This window comes from Dromiciops gliroides, chromosome 6, assembly GCF_019393635.1.
Source record: "Dromiciops gliroides isolate mDroGli1 chromosome 6, mDroGli1.pri, whole genome shotgun sequence".
Taxonomy (NCBI): domain Eukaryota; kingdom Metazoa; phylum Chordata; class Mammalia; order Microbiotheria; family Microbiotheriidae; genus Dromiciops; species Dromiciops gliroides.
In genome coordinates this window covers 141,007,533-141,030,734 of record NC_057866.1, presented here as the reverse complement: position 1 = coordinate 141,030,734, position 23,202 = coordinate 141,007,533, and the positions used below count along the sequence as shown (strand labels likewise).

Genomic DNA, 23,202 nt, shown 5'->3' with positions numbered 1-23,202 from the left:
GCAGAATGTACTTTTTTATAAGTTGCAGTTCAATTTACCATTTCCCTCTTTTTTTATTTATAAAACAAACAAGTATCTTTTTTTGTGGGAATAAACTCTTAGACTAAACCTCTAATTTTATTTTTCAGATTTTATAAATTTAAGGAATAGGATAGGCAACTGAAACAGAATACCAAGCACCTACTCTACTGTGGCTGTTTTTTGCCATTCCTATTCAATGTTTAAAAGGCACTTTTTAAGATATGCTTTTTACACCACACATGCTCTACTTGAATCTTATTGGGCTAATAGAACAGGAATAAACTGATAACATGGGGTATGTGGGAATCCTCCTAAAGGAAATTTAAAAAAAATATGTACCATATTATAATGACTGCCAAGTTGGACTTTTTTTTTTTTACTTTAAAAGTACCATTGATTCTTTATCCCTACAAATTAAGGAATCATATAAGTAGAGTGGCTATGTTCACTTTTTATAGAACTATCTTTTCAAAAAAAAGAACCATCTTTTCCATAATTCACCATTTTTAAGTTTTGATCTTAGATAACAGAAAATTACATTTCTCACCTTTTTGCTCATTTTATAGTCCTTTTTTAACTAAGGTAGTCTGTGGTTTTTACATATTTGAGGAGGATGACTACTAGCCTACAGCTATGCCTGGTTTCACTGAAGACTGATAGTTTTAGCTATGGAAATCTTAGTTCAATTTATTTCATAATTCAGTAGTTCAGTGGATTAATGATATCCTACAAAATAATAAAATATTTTACAAGTAAGATATTTAGAAGTTTAGTTTATTTTTATTTGAAAGAAAATGCAATCATACAGAAGGCTTCTTCCATACTGTCCTATGATCAGTTAATGCAATTAAAATAGTTATAACTTTTTTTTTCTAATAGGAAAAAAACCAGGCTGTGGAACTCTGGCAGACAGTTTCACAGGAGTTAGACCGACTACAGAAACTCTATCAAGATCATATAACTGATACCCAAATTTACGTAGTTGAAAGACAAAAACAAAAGGTAATTTTCATTTTTATTCTTTCTTATTATATCAGAAAGTGATTGTACGTTTGATTTTAATTTTGGGAAAAGAGTGACAAATTTTAAAAAATCTATTCCTCTCTTTAAACTCATATGTTTTCCAAACTCTCATATTCAGGTTAAAGTTACCCCCCTGCTTCTTTGTATCCAAGGTCATGATTGTAGGACCATCCTTGCCTCAAATTCCTCTCTTTTCACTTATGTGAAGTCTTCATAATTCTACCTTTACAGAGTCTCTAACATCTTTCCTTTCTCTTCATTCATACAGTCCCTAGTTTTGGCTCTCACCATGTCCTACCTATACTATTGTTGTAATCTGCTTGCATCTAGCTTGCTTCGTATCTAATTCATCTTCAGTACTAAAGCTTCTTCAACTATGGGTTGTTACCCATATGAGTTTGCATGGCTGAATGTGGGGGTAGTGAAAAATTTTGCAACAGTAAAAGGTTATGTATACCTGTTTTATATACCTTTATACCTGGGGTTTTATAAAAATTTCTTGGGCAAAAAGGGGTTGCCAGTGGAAAAAGTTTAAGAAGCCCTGTTCCACACAATGCTGTATATTGCTAATACTAAAACACGGATCTGACTATCCTTAGCAGATCCCTATTGCTTTTAGAATAAAATAAAAACTATTTAGTCTGGTATTTAAAACACTCTACTGTCTGACTCCCACTACCTTTTTGGTCTTATTTAATATTTTCTTCCTCAGGAACTCTATTCCAGTTAAATTGGCCTACTAACTATTCTTTTGCATGGTATTCCATTTTCTGCTCTTGTTCCTTTGCACTGGTGAGCCCTTCATGACTAATATACATTTTTCCTTACTTGTGCTTTATAGATTCCTTCAAAGCATAACTCAGGTTTCAATCCCCACACAAAGTGTTTCAGTGCATGTGTCTGTGAACAGTCTATATGTAGAATATCTTCTGTCTGTGCTTAATTTTCTCCTCCTTCCCTCTATGTTGGAATGTTGCTATAAAACTGGTACTTCATATGAGTTCAATCCCGCCACTCAGGATCACAGACTTCTAGCCTAAAGTCTCAATTACCTCCACTCTACCTCCTCCCCCAGTTGCCTAATGTTTGGAAATGAAGCATTTTCACCATTCACCCTTCATTATTATAGAACCCTGGAGAATAGAACCTCTAGCTAATTAGTTTTTCTCCTTTTCTATAGTTAATTGATTCACATACCTCCTATTCCTTTTATCCCTATTGGTGAAAATACCTTTCCCCTGCTATCTTTCACATTAATAGTGGTGGATCTGGAGTTAGAAAAAAACCTCAGATCAGGTCCTGCCTCCAACATCTAACTGTGTTGTTACCGTGGGCAAATCATTTCATCTCTGTATACTTCAATTCGTTTATCTGCAAGATGGTGATAATAATAGCACCTCTTTCCCAGGGCTATTATGAGGATAAAATGAGATATCTGTATAGTGTTTTGTAAACCTTAAAGTGCTATATAAATGCTATTGATCATTATTATTGTTGCATTTAATCTTAATTTGACAAGCTGTTGTAGCTTGTCAAGATTTTTTTCTATTCTGAATTATCATGTAGCATATTATATCTGTTTCAACACTTTCATTTGCAAATCTGAAAGAAATGTTTCTGATGTATTCATTCTCATTGTTAACAAATAATGTGTACAATTGGACCAAATGAAAAATAAAAATAATTAACTTGTTTTAAATTGTTAAACATTCATGAATTATTACCCCTGAAAATAATTTTTTTTTCATCTGGGTGGAGAGTTTTAAAATTTCTTTAACTGAAGTCAGAGATTAATGATTTTGATAGTTTCTATAAGAGGTTCTCCAGTCTTGGGCAAGATACATTTCCTTTGCTTGTTTTTCTTGTTTTGTTTTATTTTAATATTTTATTTTTTCCAATTATATGTAAAACAATGTTAACCTTCATTTTTTTACATATTTCAGTTTCAAAGTCACTCCTATCCTTCTTCTCCTCCCCCTTTGTTGAGAAGGCAAGCAATTTAATAAAGGTTATACATGTGCAGTCATGTAAAACATTTCTATATTAATCATGATGTGAAAGAAAACACAGGCAAAAAAAAGCAAACAAGAAGAATAAAGAATGTTTAAAAAAAACCCAAACCCCAGTATGCATATATCTGCATTCAGATTTTATCAGTTCTTTTTTTTTTTTTTTAAGTGAGCCAATTGGGGTTAAGTGACTTGCCCAGGGTCACACAGCTAGTAAGTGTTAAGTGTCTGAGGCCGGATTTGAACTCAGGTACTCCTGACTCCAGGGCCAGTGCTCTATCTACTGAGCCACCTAGCTGCCCCCCCTTTTTTTTTTTAATAATAAACGTTTTGTTTATAGTTTTGAGTTCCAAATTTTATCCTTCCTTTCCTCCCTCCCCTACCTGAGGTGGTGAGCAATCAGATATGAGTTATAGATGGGAAATTATGTAAATATAATTTCTTTCCATGGAAGTGGATAGCATTTTTCATCATAGGTCCTTTAAAATTGTATTCCTGAGAATAACTAAGTAATTCACAGTTGATTATTGTATAATATTGCTGTTACTGTATACAATGTTTTCTACTGGTTCTACTTCACTTTGCATCAGTTCATGTAAACCTTTCCTGGTTTTCCTGAAACTATCCCCCTTGTTATTTCTCATGGGACTATAGTATTCTATCAGGATCATATGCTACAACTTGTTTATCCATTCCTCAATTGATGGGCATTCCCTCAATTTTCAATTCTGTCACCACAAAAAGAGCTGCTATAGATGTTTTTGTACATAAAGGCCCTTTTTCTTTTTTCTTTTTCTTTTTCTAAAAATCTCTTTGGGATACAGCCCTAGTGGTAGCTGCATGAAAGGGTATATACAGTTTTAGATCCCTTTTGGACATAGTTCCAGATTGTTCTTAAGAATGGTGGCATCAGTTCATAACTCCATCAAGAGTACATTAGTGTCCCAATTTTCCCATACTCCCCTCTAACATTTGTCATTTTCCTTTTCTGTCATATTAGCCAATCCAATTAGTGTGAAGTGGTACCTCAGATTTAATTTACATTTCTCCAGTCAATAGTGATTTAGAGCATTTTTTCATAAGACTGGAAATAGCTTTGACTTCTGAAAACTGCCTGTTCATATCCTTTGACCATTTATCAACTGGGTAATCACTCATATTCTTATAAATTTGACTCAGTTCTCTATATATTTGAGAGATGAGGCCTTTATCAGGGAAACTTGCTGTAAATTTTTTTCCCTTTTATATCACATTAATACATATTTATAGAATAAAACAATCTTTCACTTTAACATAGTACAGTAAAAAAGATGATTGTACATGTAACTATAAATCTACCATACATAACTTGATATTTCTTTCAAACATACAACAAAATTATCATGTAAATTTCTTTTTTTTTCTCTACTCCCTCACTCCATCCTAGAGATGGCTACCATTAGACACAAATAGGTGTGTGTGTGTGTGTGTGTGTGTGTGTGTGTGTATATGTATAATATTTACTATACATACTATCTATTATATATACTATATAATAGGTGTGTGTATACAAAAAATTGGTAAAATTGTTTTATACATACTTTTATTTATCAGTTCTTTCTCTGGATAACAGATAGTGTCTTTCTTCATATGTCCTTTATAGTTGTTAATTTGGTATTTATAATAGTCAAAATAACTTATTCACTCAAAGTCATCCTTAATATTGGTGTTGAAAATTGATTTAATGAAAATTATTAAAAATACAATTTCCTGGGGGCAGCTAGATGGCGCAGTGGATAAAGTACCAGCCTTGGATTCAGGAAGACATGAGTTCAAATCTGGCCTCAGACACTTGATACGTACTAGCTATGTGACTCTGGACAAGTCACTTAACCCCCATTGCCCCACCAAAAAAAAATACAATTTCCCCCAGTTTTGAGGAAAGATACATTTTACACACCTATCTGCAAAAAATTTTTTACAAAGGTCTAGGTTACTATATATGTAGACCATAAAACTTAAATATATTAATTTTTATTTACGTTGGTCCTTTAGTCTGTTAAAATGATTCTTTTTAGCTTCTTCTACCCATCTACTACAGTATCTTTATAGTATTTAATATGTGGAAAATTGAAGGGGAAAAAATTTGAGCCTTTAACATAATGTTCGAATGTTTTACATTGTTTTTGCTTTCATTTGAATTTCAAACTGTTGGTCAGTAATCAGACATTTATTGTGACTTAACATTTCTATTTTAGGATCAGCTAACTAACTTTAAGCAGCTGACACAGCAACTTCATGTAGCTAATGAGAACATAGAAATGGTAAGTGAAAATTTCTTTCACATATAAATAGAAATCAAAAAATTTCCATAGAAAGAGAAATTGTCATTAAATATATCTTTATTAATATTTTTGTTATTATATTACCTACATTTCGTACTACATTTGTCCCTATCCCTTCTCCTAGAGAGCCATCTCTAATAATAAACAAAACCAAAAAAAAGGAAAAAATCAGAAAAACCAATCAGCACAGCTTATGTTATTTGTAGTATTCCACACCCATGGAATTGCCTCTCCATCATAGGAGTTCAGGAGCTATCTTTTCATATCTCTTCTTTGGGGCCAAACTTGATCTTTATCTCACAACATTCAGTATCAGTTGTTCTATAGTGGTTCTTTTCATTACTCTAATAATTGTTCTAGTACTAGCATCTAGTATTTTCTTGAATGTGCTTACTTCACTTTGCATTAGCTCATATAAGTCTTTCCTGCTTTTCTGTATTCGTTTATTTTTTTAAAGACATATTAATCTATTACATTCATGAGCCATAATTTATTTGGACATTCTCTATTCAGTGGACATCTACTTTGTTTTCTGGTTTGCTACCACAAAGAGTGCTCAGTCTATAAGTATTTTGATTTATATAGTGCCATTTTGTCATTGACTTTATTGGGAAGAAAATATCATTTGTTAATACTTTGTCAAAGGAACCAGTTTGGAAAAGAAATTTGTTAATGATCTCAAAATGAATCAGATTTCTTTTTCTTTCATTTTCAGTAGAATGGTTCAAAAATTGAGTGCCAGAAATTTATATATTTCTACTCCTCACTGAGCCTTCCTAAGAAAATACTTCAGAATAGTTCAGTTCCTTTTCTATGATAATCATTCATTCATTCAGTAAGCATGTGTGCAATATGCCAGGTGCTGTACTAGATACTTGGGATACATAGATCAAATATGAAAGAGCCATGCCCTCAAAGAGCTTACATTTTCTTAAGTCCTTCAGATATTTGTTGATCTACAATATTAATAAGAGTGGAATTTACATACTGTGTCAGGTTTTACAAATATGTTTTACATACATTATTTTATTTGAGCCTCATAACAACCCTGTGCAATTGTCCTAAGTTTGGTGCAACTAAATTGCTGAGTAGTCTTCTTCCCTGAAATAATTATTCTTAGTACTGACTCCAGGGCCAGTGCTTTATCCACTGCACCACTAGAATTTTATTTTTAATCTCATTGTTGAGTAGTAGGATTATGACATCCAAAGTAGTTCTCTCTTTTCCTTTCTTCATTCTTACTCAGCTCAAAATTACTTCTCCTTTTTGCTGATATTCAATGAACAAATCATTGTTCCACAGTAGAATTGTGACATCAGAAGTAAGTCAGCCAGTTCTTTTTTAATACTTTAGGGGGTTTTTTTGTTTCTCCTCTAAGCATATAAAATTGTGGTTTTTGTTTTTATGCTCTTATTAGAAAACCGATTTCTAATTGTTGCGTCTACTTAGATAAAAAACTGAAGACTTTAATATCTTTTCAAATTCTTAAGTATTTCCTTTTCACTCATAATATTTTGGGCATTTTATTCCTTGCTAACTGCTTACCAGTAAGATATTGGAGAAAATGAAAGGACAAATTTAAATCAAGCTAACAGAGAATAGTGGCTCAATTGAATTTTAATTATCAGTGGATTTCATTAACTTTTTATTCTTACATGTATTTTTAAGTTATTGTTGACCATAGGTTAAGTTTATAGTTATAGAAAATTCAGTCATTCAGAATCTCACATAAATATTTGATGAAAGAAATCTGTTTATCATTTCTTCATTTACTAAGCAGTCAATTTGCCTGATTGAATGTGGTTCCATATGTGTTTCGAGACATATGGCAAAAATTTGGCTCTGCTTTCTGTAGATTTTCCTACATTAGCACGTGTAGGCAAACATCCTTATAGAGGTATCAGAATCAGTTTAATATTCTTCTTGTGTTTGTTTCCTTTGCTTCCTTCTCTAACTATATATACTTACCTATCTTAAGGGACAATTGTGGTACACTACATTAAAAATCACTTTACACTTTTGTTGACATGCTTCTTAGAGAAGTGTAAAACTGTATTAAAAGTATCCAGAGAGAAACAATAATATGTGTAACTAAAAATATTTCTAATGGAATAATCCTCTTGCCATGGGAATGATAATTTAAGTTAATGTTATCAAAGCTATTAATTCCTAGTTTCATATGTTAAAAAGATCTGAACTGTATTGTATCCCTTCTTAATGTAATGGCATCAGGAATGGACCTGTGATTTAATTAGTGTAGAAAATTCCAAGTGAGGAAATTCCCTCCACCAGTGGAGGTCAGTACCTTTTTTTTCTGATAGTTTTAAGGAGTTTCCTAGAGCAGAGGTATTATTACAGACAGCAACATTCCCAAGTACCATTGAAACTAGATTAAAATGTAATTAAGAAATATTTAACAAATAAAAATATAATAGAACATAGATAATGCAAATATGTGGTTTTCTAAGTCAATATGGCTTAGTGGCCCCTCTACTAAAAATAAAAGACAGAAATATCGATAGATAATGTGGAGAGAGCTAGCTTTAGAATCAGAAATATCTAGCATCAATACCTTTCTTCTGATACAGTCTAGCTGTGTTTTTCCCCATCCTCTTCTTTCTACTCATACTTCTTACAGGACATTTCCACCTAGATGTTCCAGTGGCTTCTCAAATTCCACAGGTCCTAAACTGAACTTATTGTATTATCTTCTCTTTCTTCTGAGTTCATTATTTTTTTCTGTGGCACCACCATTTACTTGATATCTCACATTAGTAAACTCAGTTATTTTTAACTTTTCCCTCTCCCTAGCCTCTAATTAGTTACTAGATCTTGTCACTTCTGTTTTCATAAAATCTCTCAGATTTACTTCTCTATTGCCACTACCCTAATAGAATCTTTTTATTCCACTTGACTGGACTATGACAATAACCTCCTAACAAGTATTCCTCCTTCCAGTCACTTACTTCTCCAATCTATCTTTTATTATGCTGCAACAATATTTTTTTCCTTATGTACAGATTTGGTTGTGCCACTTGTAATCAGAATTCTTCAAGGGCTACCTGTTGATACTGAAAGTTCAGTCTCTTTGGCCTGACTTTAAGACACTTCAATAAATTTTCCCTTCCTTTCCAGTTTTATCTTATACTGATCATTTCACTCATTCTGCGTTCCAGTCAGGTCCCTGCAAGCTTTTCCTGTATTTCCTACCTCTTTGCCATTGATCATGCTGTATGTACCATAGATCTAGAGCTGGAACAGACCAGAGAGGCCATCTGGTCTCACCCTTTGATTTGTGTATGAGGAAGCTAAGGCCTAGGGAAGTAAAAATGACATGCCCAGGGTTGTACAGATAGGGAATTGTCAGAGATGGGATTTGAACCCAAGTTCTCCAACTCGAGGGTTACCGCTCTTTTCATCATATCATGCTGGCTCCCTTTTTGTATGCCACATTCCTATCTATCCTTTTGAAGCCTAACTTAGATTCTATTTCCTTCATGAAGTCTTCTCTGAACTCTTTTTGTTAGTAACTCTTTACCTCACACTCAACATAACACTTTGTTATGCAATTATCTGATGCACTCAACTTTGATATATTTTATCTGACTGCAACTGTGAACTATAAAAAGACCTAGAGGAAGGTCAGTATATTTGGTCCTTTGTGAAGGATCTATGGGAAGATGGAAAATATGGACAAGAATCACATCAGATGAGAAAGTATGGATGGATTATCAATCAGTGAGCACTTATTAAGTGGTTCCTATGTGCCAGGCACTGTGCTAAATGCTGGAGATGAAAAAAAAAATAATAGACACTCACATTCTAATGGGGGAGACAATATGTAAATAACCATCTGCATCATATCACAATATCTAGATATTGTATGTATATTGCTATATATTATAATACAGATATTCAGAGAGAGAGAGAGGGAGAAGCCTCAGAGGGAAAGCACCAGCAGCAAGTAGCACTGGGAAAACTATCAAGTGCAGAAGGTCACATTTAGGATGATCTGTATTGAAAGAAGGAATATCCATCCACATGTATAAAATCAGAGATTCATTGAATTATTGATGTGTAGCCTATGTCAGTATTATTAGATTATAAACTATGTGAGATAGAACTTCATGCCTTATTTAAACTTTGTAAATCTCTCAGCAACTAGCACAGTGGTAAATAGTAGGTTATTATTGAATGAACAAATGAATATTGTCCCATTTATAAATGCTCAAAATAATGCCTTAAACACAATATGCTCTCATATATTTACTGATTGATTTGATTTCTCAGTTGAAAATTAGGAGTTTAAATAAAATAAGAAGTTTAAACTTGGTAGAGTAGCTAACCAGTAGCAAGATGAAAACTTTATTTTGTTAGATTAGTCTGATAGTGGTATGTTCTGTAGATGAGTTAGAAGAGATTAGAGGTCACTATTAAATATTTTTAGTGATCTAAGAAGTGAAATGATAAGGACCTTAGTGGTGTAATAAGATTAGTGATACAAAGGGAATTTAGTTCCATTACTTGAGATTCCTAGAAGTAAATTGCTCACTTAGGTGACTATGTTATTCCCAAACTCAATTTAATTATCATTATGCATTCTTGTTCTAACAGGGACCTTTGAGTCATTGTCTTATCCTATAATTAATCCCTAAAAATCAGTTTTAAATATGCCATTATTGAATTTGTACTTTTTTTTTTCCTTACAGACTAACCAACAGTTTCTGAAAACAGTAACTGAGCAGAATGTGGAAATTGAGCAACTACGCAAACAACTTAGGTATTTGGTAAAAATAAGAATTCTCTCATATACCTTTATTATTATTATTACTGTTATCAATAATGCCTTTTCTTATTTAAGGGATATTAAAATATTGTGGCTGTATTACAAAGAGAATTGCTCTCTCCCTTATTCCAAACCGTTTGAACCTTCTTGGCATTTCTCCCAAACCCCATAGTCAGAAATTAGAACTGAAATTTCTTCAGATTCTTAGATTTTTTTTTCCTATGATAGCATTTCAAAATTTCATGATAAGACTTCAAAGAATTGTCTTTGACAGGAACAGTAGAATACTTTTTGTCATAATATTATGTTGAGACTGTTTAGCTTAGTAGATAGAACTTGGAATCAGTTCAAATAGCTTGTTGTTTATTAGCTGTTTGACCCTAGGCAAGTCAACTAATTTGTGCCTCAGGAAACTCTGTAGAGATTGCATATAGGTTGGTGATAGGAGTTTCCTAGATGATAAAATAGATCCTTTGTTCAGGTAATAGATTAAGTTTTCCAGAAATGAATTTTGCTATCAGATTTCTTTGCCACATTTTCTTCCTTTTATTAATTATTATTTTTTTTTTTTGTGGGGCAATGGGGGCTAAGTAACTTGCCCAGGGTCACACAGCTAGTACTTGTCAAGTGTCTGAGGCCGGATTTGAACTCAGGTACTCCTGAATCCAGGGCCAGTGCTTTATCCACTGTGCCACCTAGCTGCCCCCTAAATATCTTTACCTAAAGTAATTTTTTATTGTCCCTCGCGATATAATTGCTCCATTTGTTAGCAGCATTTCTACTAGTAGATCAGTATTGTAATTTACTCATTATTTTAGAAGTTTTTGTAATTCAGCTTAAAATAACAGTAACCCATTAATTATAATATCATACCTAACCTGTGTTGCTTCTTTTACTGACAATCATTACATTTATTTTGGATTTTTTACCTAAATCAAAGCAACAAATACATAACAGTCTCTTATTGATTGGATAGCATTTTCATGAAATGTAATACTGTTCTCCAGAAATTAATAAATTAATATAAAACTATTTGGGTACAAATTAGTTCATCAAAAGTTTAAATCAAGGGGCAGCTAGATGGCGCAGTGGATAAAGCACTGACCCTGGATTCAGGAGTGCCTGAGTTCAAATCCAGCCTCAGACACTTAACACTTACTAGCTTTGTGACCCTGGGCAAGTCACTTAACCCCAATTGCCTCACCAAAAAAAAAAAAAAAAAGTTTAAATCAATAAATCCTTATCTGGTCCAAACAGGAAGTCATTTCAGGATGGACAGTTGATAGATATAATAGAGAATATTTTAAACTATGGGTATGATTTACTTCAGCAATCAGTTCTTTCCTATAAAAGTATATGTGAAAATAACTTGTAATTTGAATTCTGCTTTAAATGTAACAGGAATGGTCATCATTCAAAGGAACCTTTTATGGGTTAATAGACATAAAGAGTATATGTTTCTTGAACAAAGGTATGGAAAGAGCATTGGCTTAGAATTCAGGTCACTCGTCTTTAACACCATCAGCTGTGTCAGAAATTGGTTTCTGTTATGTAAGACCGGGGGTTATGATTTATTATGCTAGACTTTTCACTCTCTCGTATCCTTCCATATCCAATCATTTGCCACATCTTGTCAGGTCTGCTTCTGCACTCTAATTTAGGTCTTCATCTCTTCTGGAAAAGACTTTTAATAATCTGTTAATTAGCCTCCCTAGTTAAATCTCTCACCTCTCCACACAGCTGCCAATGTGATATTCCTAACTGACAGATCTAACCATGTTCACTAACTTTGCTCAAAAGTTCCAGTGGCTCTCTCTTGCCTCTAGGATCAATTGCAGACAACTCTTTTTGCTGGGAGACTTTCTCTTCTGTTGTGTGCCTGATAACTAGCCTCACATGAGAAGATGAGCAAGACCTTTCTCTGACCAAGGCCTTTCCATCTCCTGCTTCATGTGTCCCCTTAGGGAAGCCTGCTAGAGGCCAGTGGAGTGACTTCCATTTGAGCCAGCACAAGTCAGCTTTTACCTCCTGTTATCGGCCTGATCTCCTAACCTCAGTGGGAAGAACCTTTGGTGCAAAGAGGAGCAACTTTCCCTTTGACTTTAGTCCTTCTATCTCCTACTGCTTCTGTCATTTGAGGGAAGAGTTAAAAGAGAAACATCAATGGGGAATGGGACTTCCATCTCCTGCTGCATAGGTTCAACTTCCATTTTCTGCTGTGGCATTTCCTGCCTAATCTCCAGGTTTCAGAGGGAAGATGAATAGTGAAACAGGACCTCCCTTCTGACCATCTGATCATGTGCCTTCCACTTTGTGCTACTAGAAGCACAAAGGCTAGAAGCCTGCTTTGAGAAGAGGAATGACACCTTCCACTCATTGATAAACATTCTCACACCTGACCATACCCTACACATCCCAGTAATTCTGAACGACTGAAGGTCATCATCTAAACCCTGTCCCTATCCCCTACCATCCTTGCTATGTGGATTCCTTATTGAATTACTTATATTCAGAGATAGTACAGAGAAAAACTTTAGCTCTAAATGTGTGAATTATTATGATTATTTCCAATTTAATGGAGTTTAAGCCAGTTAGGTTTGACTACACCTAATAAGATTCATTATTTTGGCTTCTCTTCCTATTTATTGTTTTGTTGTACTTTAAAAATATATTATATATTCAGATGTATTTGAACTTGTTTTATGAATCATTTATACCTTTCCTTGTGAATGTTTTGATTACTGTTTGCTTAGTTTTGTTAATCATGTGGTAATTATCTCATCCAATTTAATTTAAATTCATTTTCAAGTGTGACTTTGATTTCCTGTGTATTGATTTTTACATATAAAACTGTCCCCATCTGAGTCTGCCTGAGGATAGACTTCGAATTTCTAGTCTGGTCAAAATGACTAACCTGCATACAGAGAAAAATGTACAAACTCTTATTTCAAATAGAACTGATTTCCTTTACATGATTTTCTTTTAGACAGTTAGCCAATCAGCCAGAAAATATTTATTAAGCCTTTAGTATCTGTTAGATTCTTTGCTTTTATAAGTGTCCTAGAGTTTACTATTTTTATTTTCTACTATGTTTATCTCATTGTTTTTAAATATGTTCTAGTAATAAGGAACAAAACTCTTCATAGTGTTTGGATAAAGGTAGCAGTAAAACATGCCAGGAGCTTAAAATGCTGATACCTGTCCAACATGTCCCCAAACCATTATCCATACCCTTAAACCTGACTTTCTAAATCTCTCTTATTTCTCTTGAGGGCTTTCCTTAAGAATAATTTTAAGTTTTTAAGAACTAGGAAAAATGACAAAGACTGTTGAAGTGAAAATGAAATGAAATGAAATGAAGTGAAATGAAATGAAGTGAAAATGAAATGAAAAAGACATGACTGTTCAGTCAGAAGTTCTTTCAGGGTTTCATCACTGATAATTTTTTAGTCTTCTCTATTCTTCTCATTCTTTGTATTCTTTTGTCATTTCTGTCTCTACAAATCTCTAGCATCCATCCTTCTTTCTACTACCACTGCAACTACCCTATTTCAGTCCCTCATTGTCTCTCATCTGGATTATTTTATTTGCCTTTTTATTGGACTCCCTACATCCAGCTTTTCCCTTTCCATTCTATCCTTAACACAAGTGTGAAAATAATCTTCATAACTAGATGACTAGATTACTCTTTGAGAAACTTAACATTCTCTACACTGGCTTGAATGCCTGGAATATTAGTCTTCCTTAACTTTATGTCAAATTCTTTGTCTTTATTCTAGATTCAGTTTAACTATCAGCACATACACAAAATCTTGCCAAGCTTTATAATTGCTGGTATTCTTTACCCACTCAAATTCCTTTGTATTTTTAGCTATGATATATTGCCCAGTTGAATATAATTCTCCTTAAAGGCAATGTTTTGGTTTTTTATTCCTACTGCCTAGCATATTACCTTGAGAATAGTAGCTGCTCAGAATTTGTTTATTGAGTCTAAGTTCAATGAAAGAATTTAATCCAATCATCAAAGTTGATTGTCAAATCAGTATGCCAAAATTTAGAGTTTAGGGTTTTCATTTTGTTTTATTTTTTTAAATTATTCTTTGACTAGTTGAGTCAGTCACATGACAAGTAGTAGGTTGACTAGATCATATTTGTGGAACATTTCATAATTCAGGTTATGAATTCTGAATATTATCTTATTATTCCAAGATAAAGGTATGGGGGAAAAAAGGATTTAGTAGTGATGCATCTGGACATCTGCACATACTCTACCTATCAAAAGTAGAGTAGCTGATACATTCTTGGCTTTCCTTAAGAATAATTTTAAGTTTTTAAAAAGTAGGAAAAATGACAAAGAGAATTGATATTCTAGATCTTACCTTGACCAACAGATTGGCAGGCATCCTACCTTTTGGGAAAGCAGAATTAAGAAAGTACAGAGAAAGGATAGGTGGGATCCCGTGGACTAAAATTATTATAGGAAAAGTTGACCTAATAATAACGGAAAACTCTCAGAAACAAAAAACCAAAGTTAGAAACAAGAGGGGAATAAGAACATCTGCTTAAACCTAATTTTCCTTGATGGTTGAGATGACCAGAACTAGATAACATTCTAAAATAATTGGTAATGTAATTGCTCATGCATTGTCAATGCTTGGTCAGATATTTTTCTAATATCTTAGAGAAGCAGTTTTGAGTGTGAACTAGTGGTCTCTAGAGGTCTCTGAGACCCTTTTGGGAAGTCCACAAGATCAAACTTATTTTCATAGTAATACTAAAATCTTTCAATTTTAAATATAGCAAACATTGATAGGTATAATGCACATAAAAGCTCTTTAGTAATTTTTTAGTGTAAAAGAGTCGAGAGAGAGAGAGAGAGAGAGAGAGAGAGAGAGAGAGACATTATCTTTGAGAATAAATAAAGTTCTTTAGAACAGGAGAAAGGTAAATCTTTCCCTTATTTTCAAAACAGGGAAATGAGGGAAGTTAGCCAGCTCTAAATATGTAGGTATATAGGTAACTTAATAAATATTTATATTTTTAGAGTTTTTTTGAAAAAAATAGCTAGATTGGCTTCATTTCTAGAATGTGTTATTACAGAGATGGTTTATGAACATTTAGGAAAGTAGAGAATACTAGGAGCCAACATGGCTTCACTAAAAATAGGTCATGTTTGATTGATGTAACTACTAGACTGTTAGATCAGGTTAATAATTTAAACTTTTTATACCTAGATTTTATCAAGGTGTTTGATACAGTATCTTAGATTATTCTTGTGGCTAAATTGAAGAGTTGGACTAAATGATAGAATAATTAAATGGATTTCGAACTGGTGGAATGACAACTCAAATCATAATCATTAAATGGATCATGTCAGTCTGGAAGGAAATCTTTAGTTGAGTATCTGCCTCACGGACCCACATTTCATCCTTTGTTGTCAAATTTTTCTTTTCTCAGTGACTTGATTGAAATCATAATTGCTTTATCAGATTTGCAGATGATGTGAACCTGGGAAGAATAGCTAAGAGGTTGGGCAAGAGCGTGAGGATCTAGGAAGATTTTTGACAGGGTAGAACTATAAGCCAATTGTAAGAAGGTCACATTCAGTAGAAATGTGAAGTTCTGAACTTAAGTTCCAAAATTCAGCTTGAAAAGAAAAAGATGTGAGAGATATAGCTAGATAGTCAATGTTAAAAAGATTTGGCTTTTTATATTCAATTCATGTTCAATACAAGACCTCATTAGTTTCCTTCTGATCATAAACATCAGGAAAAGCATAAAACAGAGAGGAGATGTATATGAAACAGAGAGGGGTGTGGATGATGGCTGGAGTGCAGGTGTCCTGGTTTGAACATGAGGAACAGATTTATGGGAAAGTTAATAAGCTCAATTTTGGACATAGTTATAATAATAGCCCAAATTTAATGTTTATAGAAATCTATCTGTATTTCAGCTCCTTTGATCTTTACAACAGCTCTGTGAAGTAAGTGCTTTAAAGATGAAGAAGGGTCAGATGAGAGTTAAATGACTTTCCCATGTTCACTTGAGTAAGTGTCAGAAGTACAATTTTAACCCAGGTTTTTCTAACTTCCACAGCTGGTGAACTTGATGTGCTGGTGGAACTGCCGAATAGAGTTTAATTTATTAAATGCCTATTATGTGCCAGCTACTGTGCTTGGTGCTGGGGATATGAGGCAGAATGAAATAGGCCTTTCCCTAAAGAGTTTACTTTTTTTTGGTGAGGACAACATGTACATATTTAAATATATGCAGAGCATATATGAAGTAAGGATATATGAAATAATTCTTTTGAGAATGGAACTAGGATCTGGGAGACATCAGGAAAGCTTTCATATAGACCAGGGGTTCGTGACCTTTTTTTTGTTTCATGGGCCCTTTGGGGAGTCTGATAAAGTCTATGGACTCTTCAGAATAATATCTTTAAATGTATAAACAAAATGCATAGGATTATAAAGGAAACCAAATAAATTTAATTAATTATAAAATATTTTAAAAATCTAAGGTCATGGATCCCAGATTGAGAACTCTTGATTTCGAAGGTGGGACTTGACTTTCCCCCTGCATGGACTTCGACACTTTTTTCTCACCTCCACTTCTTGATTTCTTTCAAGACTGAATTCAAACATCAAATTCTGTTTGAAGCTTTTGCAATCTTCTAGCTGTTAATATACTCCTTCCCCAAACTATCTTCTATTTATTTTTATGTTATATGTATGCTTGTATATGTATCTAACCCCTTACAATGTAAACTCCTTGAAGTCAGAGAATGTTGTATTTCTTTTCCCAGTGCTTAGCACAGAACCTGGCATATATAGTAAGTGCTTAATAAATGGTTGTTGATTAACTAGTTGATTAAAGGTTAAAGGAAATAGGGTTTCCTTCGAAGCAGAGATAAAAAAAGGGTATGGGTTTTGTGTATGGGGGACAACCTGTGAAATTACATAGAGATGGGAGATCATGCATGAGGAATAGCAGGAAGACCAATTTTGGCTGAACCATAGAGTTCAGGAAAGGAAGTAACATAAGGCAGGAGAGTTATGTTGAAGCCAGATTGTAAAAGGCTTTAAGTGACTAGTAGGAGTTTATATTTGTGTTTAGAAGTAATAGAGTGCCACTAGAATTTATTGGTAAATGACATGGTTAGATCTGTGCTTTAGAACAGTCACTTTGGCAGCACTGTGGATGATGGGCTACAGAGAGAAGAGACTGGAGAGAGGGAGACCAAATGGGGGCAGTTGCAATAATGTGGGTGAAAATTCTCCAATTTTCAAAGGATATTAATAGGCAGGCTTCAAAAGCAGAAATTCATATTATAAATAACCATATAAAAATGCTTTAAGTCACTAATAACTAGGGAAATCTGAATTAAGACAATTCTGAGGTTTCAATTCACACCCATCAGATTGGCTAAGTTGATTAAAAAAAGGTGACAAATGCTAATGAGGCTTAGGGAAAATAGGTACATTAATGCCCTGTTGGTGGCGCTGTCAACTAGCCATTCTGGAAAGTAACTTAAAATTACACTGAAAAAGCTACTAAACCATATATCCCCTTTTACTCAAAGTACCACTATTGGGCCTATATACCAGGGGAACCAAGGAAAGAGGAAAGGACCTTTATATGCAAAAATATTTGTAGCAGTTCATTTTGTAGTGTTAAAGATTTGGAAACTGAGGGTGTGACCAGCAGTTGGGGAATTTCTGTGGTATTATTTGGAGGTATTTGGAGTGATCCTGTGGAGAGCTCCTAGAAGTTACTGCCTTTCCGCCATCATCTTGGCTCCGCTGGGCCCTTGGTTCCACCACAGCCAGTTGGGGAATTTCTGAACAAGTTATGCTATATGTATATGATGAAATACTATTGTGTTGTAAGAAATTACTAAGGATATCGTTTCAGAGAAACAAGGAAAAAACTTGAATGAAATGATGTATAGCGAAGTGAGCAGAACTAGGAGAAAAGTTTATGCAATAATAGCAATATTACAAAGATAGACAACTCTGAAAGCTTTAGAAACTCTGATCAACACAGTGACCATCCACAATTCTAGAGAACTCAAGATAATACATTCTGCCCATCTTCTAACAGAGCGGTGATAGACTCAGAGTACAGATTAAAACTTTTTTTTTTTTGATTATCAGTACAGGAATTTGTTTTGTTTAATTATACACAGTTGTAACAGGGGTTTTGTTTTTCTTGCTTACTTAATTGAGGAGTGGGATAGGAAGGATAGAATGTGTCTCTGAAAGTAAAATTAATTACATTTAAAAAAAATTAAAAAACTATCCAATAATCTAGGCAAGAGATGATAAGAACTTGAACTAGGATTTTAGCCATATGAGTAAAGAAAAAGGTATAGATGTAAGAGATGTTGCTTATGGAGGTAGAACAACTTTACAATTAATTGGATATATAGGGAAAGTAAAAGTGAGGATTCCAGGGATAATACTGAAGTTTTAGGCCTGGGTGACTGGTGATGATGGTGTCCTTAACACTAATAGAAAAATTACAAAGATGGAAAAAGAGGAGTTATTTTCCAAATGAGGAAACTGAGGCCATAGGAAGTGAAGTGACTTGTCCAAGATGGGGTTTGAACATAGGTCCTCTGACTCCAGAGTCAGGGGTTTTTTTTGTTTGTTTGCTTGTTTTTATTGTATTACATTGCCTCCCTTGGGGTTTGGTAATGAAAAGGAGGAAAGACAGAGGATTTTTTTTTTTGTCAGATGTGGAAGACCTGGGCATGTTTGGAGGTAACAAAGAAGAAACCAGTAAATTGGGATGGATTGAAAATTTGGGTGCTGGGGAGGAATTTTCCTCTCTCCTGTATTGGGATTTCCCCTTTCTCAATTATTATTTTGGTTTTCCTTTTTTATTTTTAATTAAATTTGATCATTGTACATGTATAGGGGTTAGTCTTGATGAAGAGACTCACTCAGGTCTGTCCCTTTATTGTCAAGGTTTAATATTGGAATCCCAGTTAACAAAAGGAGTTTTACTTAGTCATAACAGAAGAATATTCAGCAAGGACATTGAGTTGATTTAACAGTACTAGATTGCCTTGCATCTCTATTGACCATGATAGTCATGCTCCAGTGAAGCAGCAGAAATGAGTTAAAGTAGTATAGGAATACAAAGCAATGAGCTAGATTTTGCAACTGCCTTGTTGAATTTTAAAAATGTATACTTCTGTTTTCTTTCTCTATATAAATATGTTTTCAGAATTAAGGGTTTTTCATTTTTGTTCAGGATGGGTTCTAATTAGGAAGTATATAGACTCTGAAAACCATATTTTATACCATATTCTTCAGTAGTTTGATGTTATGGCTTTGGTAGGTCATTTAATTTCTTTCTCTATAAGTTTTCTTCATCTGTAAAATAGAGATATACTACCTTGCTTTATCTTGTCAGTACTCAGAAAAGTGAATTTATATATTAAGTATTATGTAACCATGAGTTATTGCTATTATTATTCTCTAACTTTTTATATTTTGTTACCTATGTTTTAAAATCTACAAATACTTTTTAAACTACTATAATAAAATGCTATATAAATATGCATTTTCAAATAAGAAAATTACCATTCATATAATGAAAGCTGCCCTTAAAACTTCAAAATTAAATGAAACTCTATTATATTGTTCCCAAAACAATGGAATTCACAAACTTGAAATGCTCAAAATTTGGAATTTTTTGACATTTCATTTTTGTTATTGTTGTTGTTGCTACTGTTGCTTTTTAAGACTATGGGATCATAGTTTTAGAACTGGAAAAGATATTAAAAGTTACCTAGTTTGGGGGCAGCTAGGTGGCGCAATGGATAAAGCACTGGCCTTGGATTCAGAAGGACCTGAGTTCAAATCCGGCCTCAGACACTTGACACTTACTAGCTGTGTGACCCTGGCCAAGTCACTTAACCCTCATTGCCCTGCCCCCCAAAAAAAAAATTATATGAGAAAAGTTACCTAGTTCAATGCCCTAATTTTACTGATGAGAAGCTTAGGCCCAGGAGGTTTAAATGGCTTGTCTGTGATCATACAGGTAGCAAAAATGGCAAAGCTGGGACTAAATCTAACTCCTCTAAATCTAGTATAATACTCTTTTCATTGTACAGTGCCACATGAGTACAAGCTGGGGATGGCCTAAATAAATATGTTTATATAACCAAGGTTTAATGATTTTAGTGGCTGTGACTTAATGTGGGTGAATAGCACAACACAGCAACCATCTACCTCACCATGCTGTCCTTTATCCTAAAGCAATTTTAGCTTACTGCAAGAGAGGCAGTGTCCAGGACAAAAGCTGCTTTTTCTATATTTTTCTTGTCAAACCACATTTGGAGGATTTTCTTTATTTGCGGCTACCCAATTTTATAAAGGAAAATGACAGCGTTTAAATTTCCAGAGGAGTAAAAACAGATTGGTAAGTGATGAAAATTAATGCAACATGAGTTAGTTTGAAGGAATTAGGGATATTTAGCCTAGGAAAGTATCCTTTCTAAAATATGCCTAGAATTATATATATTACCATAGTATTAAAACCACAGTAGCTATATGGTATCACAATTATTAACCTGAGATTAGATATTCTCTTTATCTCGGTGAATCTTATATTCATAAAACATGCATAAATCCATTGCCAAGGAATATATAATTACATGTATATATCAATATATATGTAAAATAATAACTTTTAGTATTTTTAAAACTTATATTTCATAATAAGTAGTTTTACTGGTTAAACGTGTTCTCGAAATAGTATTTAAACCTGTGTATATAAAATCATGTGTTAAATGTACTAAGGCAGCATTTTTTGTTTTTTACAAACTGGTGAATCCTCATGCAAAATTAATGATAACTTTTTTATGTTTTGAAAAACCCAATTTTTTAATAATGGAAGTAAAAACTGTATTTGGAGTGGTAGAAAGAACTTTGCACTAAAGACTTGGATCTGGAGTCACATGGCATGAGTTAATCCCTTATCTGGTACATAGTAGCTAGGAGACCTTGGACAAGTCATTTAAGTGCTCTGGGTCTGTCTTTCCTCATCTATAAAATGAGAAGGTGTTGAATTAGATGATCTCTAAACTCCTTACTACTCTAAATCTTGTAACCCTAATCCTCTGACCTTTTTTTGTGCCTCACTCATGTTACTTTCTTAACTGTGTGTCTGGCAAATCATAATGTTTGCCCCTAGGTTTCCTCACTTGTACAACAGGATTATCGTTGTATTCTACTTAACTCATCCTGGTGATATGAAAAAAGCGTTTTATAAATATTTATTGAACATGTAAATATGAATTATTTTTATTTATAACCTTACATGATACTACTTGGTGTTTTTTTAATTGTTTAGAATTTTTAGCTTTTGTTTGTAACTTCAAATAGTAATATGCATCTCAGTCTATTTAAAGAAATGTGACAGGTAAAATCAGAAATAACTGAGGAGACAAAGAATCAAGCTTTAGTATTAATTTATTAAGCAATGCATGCCAAATGCATAACAAATGGGGACCAAGCTTCCTCAGTTTGGCACTGGACCTTGAATACAAGGGAAGACAGATTTTTATACACTCATAGAAAGCAATTTATAATATATAAATCAGGATACAATATTAAATAATCTGATTTCTAATTGGTGGAGAGATTAGAAGCTTTCTGAGGTGAGAGGGGAAGAGTGAATAGGCACAATTCCCTGAAATCGGAAAAAGAGGTATCCTATTCCCCCCACAAGTGTCTATGCAAAACAAAGAAGAAAGAATCAGTAACTGATTAACCAGTATGGGGCCAGTTTTCAGATAAGAAACATAGGTTGCTTGAGATGTATAATTGTGAGAAAACTCCTTGCATCAGTCTTTGGATCTGACTGACTTTTTGGTAAACATAACCTCTTACTTAAGGGTTTCTAAGCAATGAGTAAAGGTGGTCCAGCTTCCCAGTCATGTAGGGTTGGGGTCAAACAATGCAATGAAGTTTTCTCACAAGAAATTGGACTAAACCTATAATTGAATAGAAAGGGAACTGATCCAGATCCAAAATTGATTCATAAGATGGAGTCATTGTGTTTCACTCAATGCCCACAATTCTCCCAGTTATCTTAGAAACAAAAATAAATAAAAGTTTCATTAACCTAAGTCTTTCGCCATGAATTAAAGTTTTATACATTAGTGCCTAGCACATAGTAGGTACTTTATAAATGTTTTCTTATTGATTTATATTCATAGACCATTCATGGGCATACTATAGAGAAAATACATGTGTAGTATACAGTAAAGTAATTTGTTTTTCAAAAACATCTATTATTAGTATCTATTTAGTAAAGATTCATCTTTCAGTTGTTAAATGGAAATTAAAATAAATTCTTTAGCTTTATTTCAAGATATCATAAGCCATTTTTGGGATTCCTTCCCTATTATAAACAGTATACAAATATGAATCTCTTTTTTACGATTATGAGAATGTCATAATAACATGATCTTTTAATTTTTTTAAGTAATTTGCAACCAAGATCCCTTAAGATCCCAAACAACTTGTAATTGCCAAATAGAACAAAGATTTGTTTTAACTTAGTCACTTAAAAAGCTGAGTCCACATAATTTGGTTTTTAAAAAGTTACTAGTCAATATTATTAGACACATTAAAAAAATTAATTGATCACTTCCTTAGTTCCCAAAGACCAGATATTTCCAGTTAAAAGTTTTGTTCGGGGCGGCTAGGTGGCGCAGTGGATAAAGCACTGGCCCTGGATTCAGGAGTACCTGAGTTCAAATCTGGCCTCAGACACGTGACACTTACTAGCTGTGTGACCCTGGGCAAGTCACTTAACCCCCATTGCCCTGCAAAAGGAAAAAAAAAAGTTTTGTTCTACCTGTGGGGACCAATTTTTAATTGGGGAGTGCTAGCTAAGCGGCTTGCCACAATATTGGGGCAAGGAAGGAGACCGGCAGCCTCTCTCAAAACAGAACAAGATTTATTTTAACAAGAACGAACTTAAAAAAACACAAACAGGATCAGTAGGATCAAGG

The 23,202-nt window shown here is 33.6% G+C and overlaps 1 protein-coding gene across 4 annotated transcripts in view; it reads left to right on the top strand.

The window, feature by feature from the left end:
• Positions 1–23,202, top strand: part of SCLT1 (sodium channel and clathrin linker 1) — a 219,654-nt gene that overhangs the window by 55,953 nt on the left and 140,499 nt on the right. For all 4 annotated transcript variants that reach the window (XM_043973395.1, XM_043973393.1, XM_043973396.1 and 1 more), the window contains 3 exons: positions 901–1,023; positions 5,291–5,356; positions 10,087–10,157. In XM_043973395.1, coding sequence (XP_043829330.1) covers positions 901–1,023; positions 5,291–5,356; positions 10,087–10,157 — 260 coding nt within the window. The remainder of the gene's footprint in view (positions 1–900; positions 1,024–5,290; positions 5,357–10,086; positions 10,158–23,202) is intronic.